This window comes from Equus quagga, chromosome 2 (assembly GCF_021613505.1).
Source record: "Equus quagga isolate Etosha38 chromosome 2, UCLA_HA_Equagga_1.0, whole genome shotgun sequence".
Lineage (NCBI taxonomy): Eukaryota > Metazoa > Chordata > Mammalia > Perissodactyla > Equidae > Equus > Equus quagga.
The window spans coordinates 73,951,572-73,960,456 of NC_060268.1; the positions used below are offsets into that span (position 1 = coordinate 73,951,572).

Sequence of the window (8,885 nt, forward strand, 5' to 3'; positions counted from 1 at the left end):
TTGTAAACGGCTCCCATCCTTTCAGCAAAGCATAAATAGAGTTGGTCAGAGAAACCCAGGATCTATGAATAAAATCAGGCTTCCATGGGCAAAATTATCCTGAATTTCTTACTTGAAAATATACTTAGTACCATACTGTTATGTTTCTAAATAAGTCTGCATCCTACTTTGAATATGCAATGTGCTTTGGTCATGCTGTTTCTGAGGAAACAAGAATTCATCATGTTATTATTGTTTCCATCACACAGTCATGCATAAATGCATACACATACAATGCTGTTTTTCCAAATTCCCTCATAACTTCAAATTGATTATAAATTTGTTTCCTTTTTTCTAAATGAGACTCCTTAGAACAGTCAAATTGTCCTTCCGAAATACCTTTTTGAGTGTGAAGCTTAAAATTTAAAACAAAAACAAAACCCAAAACCTTTAACATCCACGGAGAATATTAGCAGAATGTCGAAATAATATATTATAAATAAGATGCAGAGGAAAATTCGTGAGTTCCATTTTTTTTTTTTTTTTGAGAAAGATTAGCCCTGAACTAACATCTGCTGCCAATCCTCCTCTTTTTGCGGAGGAAGACTGGCCCTCAGCTAACATCTGTGCCATCTTCCTCTACTTTATGTGGGATGCCTGCCACAGCCAGCATGGCTTGACAAGCAGTACGTAGGTCTGCACCTGGGATCTGAACCAGCAAACCCTGGGTCACTGAAGCGGAACATGCGAACTTAACCACTGCACCACTGGGCCAGCACCCCATAAGTTCACTTTTATTGTTTGTTTTTCTAAAAATTTATTTCTGCTTTCCCAGCAGGTATCTGTTAAAGCCTTTACATGTTTGTATTTTTAAAAATCTCTAATTTTAGATCAGCTCTTTCGGTTTGAAGTTGCCATACAACTGCATGTAAGCTAGTTTTAAATGTAGGTTTGATGCTCTTAAAGATAAGCATTAAAAATTGTTCCTGGGACTGGCCCTGTGGCCAAGTGGTTAAGTCCATGTGCCCCACTTCAGCAGCCTGGGGTTCACCGTTTCAGATCCCAGGTGCGGACCTACACACCACTCATCAAGCCATGCTGATGCAGCCTCGCACATAGAAGAACTAGAGAGACCTACAACTAGGATATACAACTACATACTGGGGCTTTGGGGAGGGAAAAACAGGCAGCTTTCTCTGGTCCGAGAGACACTGGGCTGACAGCAAGGATTGTGCTGTCATTGTTCTTCCTGAGATCACCTTCCTGCATCCTGAAAGGGATGTTGGGGCAGTGCCCTCGGGCTCTGTGGGCCACCAAAGGGATCTGTGCCACCAGCAACTGCCTTTGAGACTCTGACATTATTGACCCTACTGCAAAACCATGAGTAGATTTTCCTTATGTTTAGTGATTGTACAATATTTTAACTTAGTGGTTGATTCATGAATGCTCGAACTGTTTACATAGTCACTTAGCTTTTTGCCAGACAAGTGGTACAATGTACATCTTGACCTTAATTTATTTGTGTTTAACCTCTATTTGTTCCTGAGTTGTTTCTATACCCAAGAGCTAGTCTTTGGTTGCAGTGCATATATTATGGTTACAAGCCTTGTGATATTTTGCAAGGTGACTAGTTGGTGTTTGAATTTCGTGAAGTGGCAGAAAGTCATAGTTCTTGCTGAGGAATCAGAGCTGCAGGCTTGACATCATTCCTCTAACTAAAGAGCAATATTTCATTCCTTATGTGACAATTACTTTATTTTTATAAAATTAGAATATTTTACTCATTTAGAAATTTGAAGGTAAGCAGAGAATGATATCAAAAATGGGCCAATCCGATGACAGATGCTTAGAAAAACTGAAAACCCCTTTGTGATATATTCGCGTAAGATGTTTTTTATCTTTGAATGTTTATGCCTATCCAGGTTAAAGAGCAGGAAGAAAAGCTACTTTGAAGTCAATGATTCCAATTATAGTAGATATGAGACAAACTCCTCAAAATAAGGAATATTCATGAAATGCTTTAAAAATGGCAAGTCATCATCTGTAATTCTATACAGGGAATTTCAGTCTTGTATTTCCCCCACAATCACTTGCATCTGTGTTAAGATTTAAATTCTAGGTGATAGGAAAAGATTAGCATCTCTTCTGGAAATATTTGTTTAAAGTATTTAGTTTCTAAGATTTAGCACATTTTAATAACCCCTTAATTCTTTTAGGAAAAAATGCCTTCTAGTAATCTTGGTGTGAATTTTCTACACATTGCTTCATGTTTAATTAAAAGCTATGCAAATGTAAAACTGTAAGTCAAAAGCAGCCACTACACTAAGGTCTTACTGATTCAATATATACTCAAGTTCCTTTCAACATCTTTGTTTCCATTACAACTATTCACCCACTGTGAGACAGGAATAAGGTAATTGCGTTGGTCCTGATACCTGAAAGAGCTGCAAGGGAGCCATAGTGTCCACCGCCCCCAAGGGCACTCTAATTTTGTAAATCATTGACAATATTGGGTTCTGCTTCCCGCAGGTTAGCTTTCCTTCACTGGAGTTCAAGGGACACACTTAGATCCCCACCCTCATGAAGTCCTTTCCCAAATGCAAGAAACTGGCCACAAGGGACTGGGGAAGACAGAATATTAATTCATACAAATTTGTCATTAAATCTTGAAAAATCAACTCAGCATTCAGTTTTCCTTATTTCTTTTGTTTTCTGCACTCTCCCTGGGGGCTTCCCGTAATCACCATATACTTTATTATCTCTGCCTTTAGTTCTCTCTTCCCAGAATCTCTTTCTTCTTCGTCCACATCTTTCGGTCCTTCAAGACCTACGCCAGCTGCTCTTCTCCATGACATTGTTCCTGATTTTTTTTTTCTACTTGTTTTCATCCTGCCTCTGTCACTCCCAACTGCAAGCAGCTGGCCTTGTCCCTGTTCTCCTAGCTTCACGGTACATGCTCTGTGCTTGTGAGACGGCATGTCACATTTAATGCGGCCACCGTGCCTTCTCTACTAGACAGCATCCAATTCTTTCCATCTACCAAAATATGCACACTGTGGCTCAGACATGGTAAATGCTCGTGGAATGTTTGTCCATGAATGAGTCATATTTGTCATCAGTTTTATTCCACTGATGTGGTATGTTTTTCACTTTCCTAGTGGGAAGATATTCAAAATTGAATCTTTTTAAAGCCAGGTGAAACTCTGCGTCATTAGAACCATTGAAGATCATCTGAATAAACATATCACAAAACTCTCCTTTCCTTTAACAAAAGACATTTCTTTGTTTGGTATTTCGTTCTACACGTTTGTTCATCATAATCCCCTAAATTTTTATAAAAGAAGCTTTTCATATGGCATTTTCGATAACTAGAAAAGAAATGTTATTGTCGGCATGTATTTAAAAATATGTTTAAAAGGCAGTATGTGCTGTTTTTAAAAATGCATTTGCTGATTATTTGAAGCTCTCACCTCCTGGACCCCTTGAGGACAAGGACCTTCTCTTATTCATCTGTGTCGTCCTGCACCTTGCACAGGGCATGCAATGGAGCAGGTGTACGGTAGTATTTTGTGTGAACAATCCTGAGGAAGGATCGAGCTCCTTCCTGTGCATGTGTCCAGTGAGGCACCCACCTTCTTAAGTGGATGACTGGGCTTTTCATCTCGTGGTTTTGTTGTGTTTGAAACATTACATAGGATATAGAGAAAAATTTTTTTAGGGCTAAATAATGTTTTCTGTTTTTTTCTACCTTCAGGAAAAAAATTTCAATTTTCTCAGTTTCTAATTAATCTGTAATAAATCACTTATTATTGAAAAGAAAAAATTCTACATTACTACCTTTTAAAAAAAACAAGCATCTTTTACCTTTGGTCGTTTCTCTGACTCAACTTTAGATAAATTTTGTTTTAAATACACTAGCTTACCGGTAATTTAAGTGGATCTGTTTAAAATGTTAGACATTTAAATAAAATCTAATTGAACTAATTTGATAAGTGATCTGATTTATAAAATCTCTTTAAGTGATAACCTAATATGGTTTGTATCGTGATTCAAAACCAGATGTTTGGTGGGGTATCACACATATGCCTTTCAGTACTAAAATAAACTGAATTAGCAGAATCACTCTAGTTGACTCCCTGCCCAGGGAAAGATGCCCCATGTGCACTTCTGCTTTCCCTGCAGTCCCACCTATCAAGCACTCACCATTTGGTTCACTACTGTATGGCATAAAGCATGATAGAAGGTGCTGGAGGGAGATAAAGACTAGTAAGAGGGTTCTCTCCTCTAGAATCTTACTTTCAACTTTTGTTTGTGTGAAGGCCAGCTCAGCTAATCGCATCATGCTCTCCTCCTTACTGTCTTAGAAGCTGGCAGCCCACAGCTTCTGCAGTAGGTTCAGATCACTCCCTTCTTAGGGAAAGTGATTACCTCCAGTGGCCTCAGCACTCCCACAGCCCCTGGGTGCTTTGCACAGAGGAAAAGCTACTCCCCACTCCTTTGCTGCTGTTTTTATTTTATTTTATTTTTTTGAGGAAGATTAGCCCTGAGCTAACTGCTGCCAGCCCTCCTCTTTTCGCTGAGGAAGACTGGCCCTGAGCTAACATCCATGCCCATCTTCCTCTACTTTATATGTGGGACGCCTACCACAGCATGGTGTGCCAAGCCCGCACCCTGGATCCGAACCAGTGAACCCTGGGCTGCTGAGAAACAGAACGCGCAAACTTAACCACTGCGCCACTGGGCCGGCCCCTTTGCTGGTCTTTACATTGCTCTCTCCTCCTGTTTCAACCACACCTTAATTTACCTGTCGGGCTTCCCCTCCCATATCTTCTGCCTACAGTAAGAGACTCAGTCTCCCAAACCACTAGCTGCTTCTCTCATCCTGAAGACAGGGGCATAGACTTTTTTATTATAAATTTTTACTGCTAATCATTTCAGGGAAAGACAACAAAAAGAACACATATAGAACACAAGTTCCAAACTCTTACAAAGGTCTAACATCCCTCGTACTTTCAAGATACAAGCCTCATTAGAATTTTTACCCCCACTGGATAAAAAAATGACAAAACTCTAATCTTCTTCTGTCAGTGCTCTGTCCCCTTCCCCAAGAATGGGTCTCCACGAAGAGCCTTCTGCCCAGCACATATCGTGTTATCTTGGTCCATTTGCATCTCCGAGCACCCCTAGGCTGGCTGTGTTCCATTCTAAGGAAACCATTGATCTTCATGGTCTATCCCCACTGTGGCACTCTTCACTCATGATGTAGACAAACTAAGCACAACCCAGGCTAAGGACATGCTAGCTGGTGCTGCACCCCACATTGGTGGTGTGAGTGTTTCTGCAGGGTACGCAGGAGGGCCAGGAGGCCAGGTGAGAGCAGGGTGATGAGTAACTCTCTCTCCATTCCTTTCCTGCCCTCTTAAACTGCAGAAATGACTGGGTGATGGCGAGCATTGCTGCTGCTGCAGATACACATGTGTCTAGAATACTTGGAGGAAATGCTGGCATTTGTGGCAGTGGCTGGAGAAGAGCAGTTGCTCATAACCTCTTGGCATTTCTCTTCCAGACTGCCCTGAAGGAAACAGAAACCAGTGCAGTACACTCCCACTAGGGTCCCTCTCTTCATTTTCTCTTCTCAAATCCATCTTTACGCTTTATGCTGCAGCTTCAGTCGTGTTTCAGAAATATATCACTTTTCTACATAGAAATCACTTTTACTTCTCACTACCTAAAGGGTAAAGTTGAAATTCCTTAACGTGATGTACAGAAACTCTTACTGGCTTGACTCTAATCTGCAGGTATACTTTCTCATAATAATAAGATGACAGGAAGATGATAATGACAGTGATAAGAATGACAGTCATCTCATGTATCTCAAGCTTAGCATCTGCCAGGAGCTGTGTATATGAATCCCTTTTCTCTGGGACTTAAGTCCCACTCAACCAGTTTGCCTCTCTCAGAACACCTCAGGCACTCTTCAAGCCTTTGCCTGTGATGTTTTTCCTTCTTTTTGCCTGATAAATTTCTACTCTTACTTTGAGGCCCAATTCAATTGCATTTCTTCTCTGAAATCTTCCCTCTTCCCTCCTGTAGTAGCTTTGATGGCTGCCATAACAAGTTATCACGAACATAGCGACTTCAAACAAACCAGATTATTATCTCACAGTTGTGTTGGTCAGAGGTCTGCATACTGTGGGGCTCAGCTGGTTTCTCTGCTGAGAGTCTCAGGAGGCTGACATCCAGGTGTCACTAGGACTGTGCTCCCTTCTGGAGGCTCTGGGGATAAATCTGCCCCCAGACTCATTCAGGTTGTTGACCAAACATAGTTCCTTGTGGTTGTATGACTAAGATCCCCATTACCATGCTGGCTGTCAGCTAGGCCAGTCTTTGCTCCTTGAGGCTGTCCCATTTCTTCTTATGCTTTCCCTGCAGTCTCTTCTATCAATGGTAAATCCAGCCTTCTCATGCTTCAAATCTCTCTGCTTTCACATTCTGCTGAATCTCTTTTTCTCTTCTCCTTTCAGCAGGAGAAAATTCTCTACTTTTAAGGTCTCATGTGACTAGATTGGGCCCACCCAGATAATCCAGGATAATCTCCCTATTTTAAGGTCCATAACCTTAATACATTTGCAAAGTCCCTTTCGCATGTAAGGTAACACAGTCGTAGGTCCGGGGAATGAGAGTTAACATCCTAATGATGCCTTTGTGCCAGAGCCTGAGTGTACCCTGGATGTATGTAGCCCTTCCTGTGTCTGGGCCATCTTGTTGTCTGGGGCCATCCCACCTGTGGTCCTGGCACTGCTCAGAGACCTGCACAAGTACCTTCCTCCTCTTAGTCAGGAGTCTTTTCTCCCTGCCTCACCTCCTTCACATCTAGCTTGATGCCTTTAATGAAATTAAGGAATGTCCATAAGATGAGAAGATGAAAATTAATATATCAATAAATTATTCCTCCACAAAATAACTAATTTTGTGAAAGCTTCTTGGAAGAAGCCATGGACAATCTAGTCCTGGAAAAGGTGTAGGTTTTTACAGGAAAAGATAAGACAAGGAAGATGGCTCTCCAGGCAAAAGAATGATGATAGATGGGGGAACATAAGGCATGCTGGAGAAAAGTGAGTGCCCAGGGGTCTGTGGAATAGACCCTGAGGCCCTGAGAGGGACTGGTACTGCTCAGAGAGGAGAGATTACAGACACATCCAGGAAGGACTCCACGGGGGCCCCCTAGCCTCAAGCATGCTCCCTAAAAGTTGTGTGGCAGACCAACAAATAAACAAATGGACCAGTGGCATTATCATGGCAAGTCTGAAGCTTTATTTAGCACAGAATAAAATATTCTAAAGTTTGGCTCCAATGTGGGAGGAGACTTTAGTCTATCTTAAACATGGCCCTTAGAAAGGAGGCCTCCTGCCAGGATCAGGATTGGGCAAGGAGATCATATTTGGGTGGAGGTCTGTATCTAGCCCACAAAGTCATCAGGAGTGTCCATCACAGGAGTATTCACTTGTTTCTCCATGGTAATTTGGATATTTTGTACCATCAGAAAAGTGGACAAGCTGACTTCCAGGAAAAAATGGGAGAATACAGTTTCTATCCAGTGCATAGTTGTGAAAAATGGTTTTCACACCTAAGTTAACATCTTGAAAGGTATTTGCACTTTAATTTTGTCTTCAGCAGGGACTCGTATCCATAATGTGAAATTTCAATTTCAAAAGGTCCCCCTTATTTTATCTAATATCCTAGATGACAATTTTTAAATCAAGGAAATAAAATCTCTAAACTGCAGTTAAGCCTCCAAAATGACAATTTTCTCTAAAACAGAGTGCTGGGTTTGACAGATGTGCAATTTCTCATAATATATGTGATGTTATTGCATGACACAAGTCTGTCCTAAGTTTGCATATGGAAAGATTTATTAGCATGCTAGCATCTAACGATGCCCATTTTCTTCCAATTAGGTGGATGCTGATGGAAATATTCTGTTGACAACACTGGACGTTCACAATGAAATGAATAAGGTCACGGGCAGTGGTGGTGCCGCCAGGAATTCACCAATATCCTTTGACAACTCAGGAATCCAGTACAGGAAACAGAGCATGCCTATGGAAGGGCATGGGCGACACATGGGGGACAGAAGCATCCCACACAAGAAGACCCATCTACGGAGGAGGTCTTCACAGCTCAAAATTAAAATCCCTGATCTAACCGATGTGAATGCCATAGACAGATGGTCCAGGATCGTGTTTCCATTCACTTTTTCTCTTTTCAACTTAGTTTACTGGCTGTACTATGTTAATTGAGTGACTGTACTTGATTTTTCAAAGACTTCATTTAACACTGAGTGAAATATTACTCTGCCTGTCAAGTTTTTATACCTGTACACACACACAGACAAAAACACAGACACACACACATATATACATACGCAATTGTATATATATGTGAACTTTTCTCAGCATATATATAAAATACACGTGTATATGAGGATGTATGTGTATATGTTTATACACACAGGTGTAAGGACCTGTATGTAAAACAGATACACATACATATATACATTTTGCAGCTATGGACAATTTAACACAAGATGCATATTAAAGAAAGTCATAGTTTTTTCTTTTTTTATTGAAAGGGACAAGCATCATCTAAATATTATGCCTTGAGAATGAGGGCGTGAAACACAATATCATCCCAAATATGTCTTTTATTATCATAAGTTAGATATTTTAGTTTAAAAATCAGAAAGAAACTCTTAGTTGTCTTCAAAAACTCATACAGTGGTATTGCTAGTTTAAAACAAGTCACACACTTCATATCCTTTCTTTCAGTTTGTTAAGCAAAGGCTTTTCGGCTTGTTGGAGATGGGGTTTGCTTTCAGCGAGCATACTTTTTCTGTACTGGTTTAG

The 8,885-nt window shown here is 40.7% G+C and overlaps 1 protein-coding gene across 1 annotated transcript in view; it reads left to right on the plus strand.

Annotated features, from left to right (window-relative positions):
• The window catches only part of GABRB3 (gamma-aminobutyric acid type A receptor subunit beta3), a 217,735-nt gene extending 209,346 nt beyond the window's left edge, over positions 1 to 8,389 (plus strand). The window contains exon 9 of the mRNA XM_046654857.1: positions 7,938 to 8,389. Within this exon, the coding sequence (XP_046510813.1) occupies positions 7,938 to 8,279 (342 nt within the window). The 3' untranslated portion in view covers positions 8,280 to 8,389. The remainder of the gene's footprint in view (positions 1 to 7,937) is intronic.
• The last annotated feature ends 496 nt before the right edge of the window (positions 8,390 to 8,885 follow it).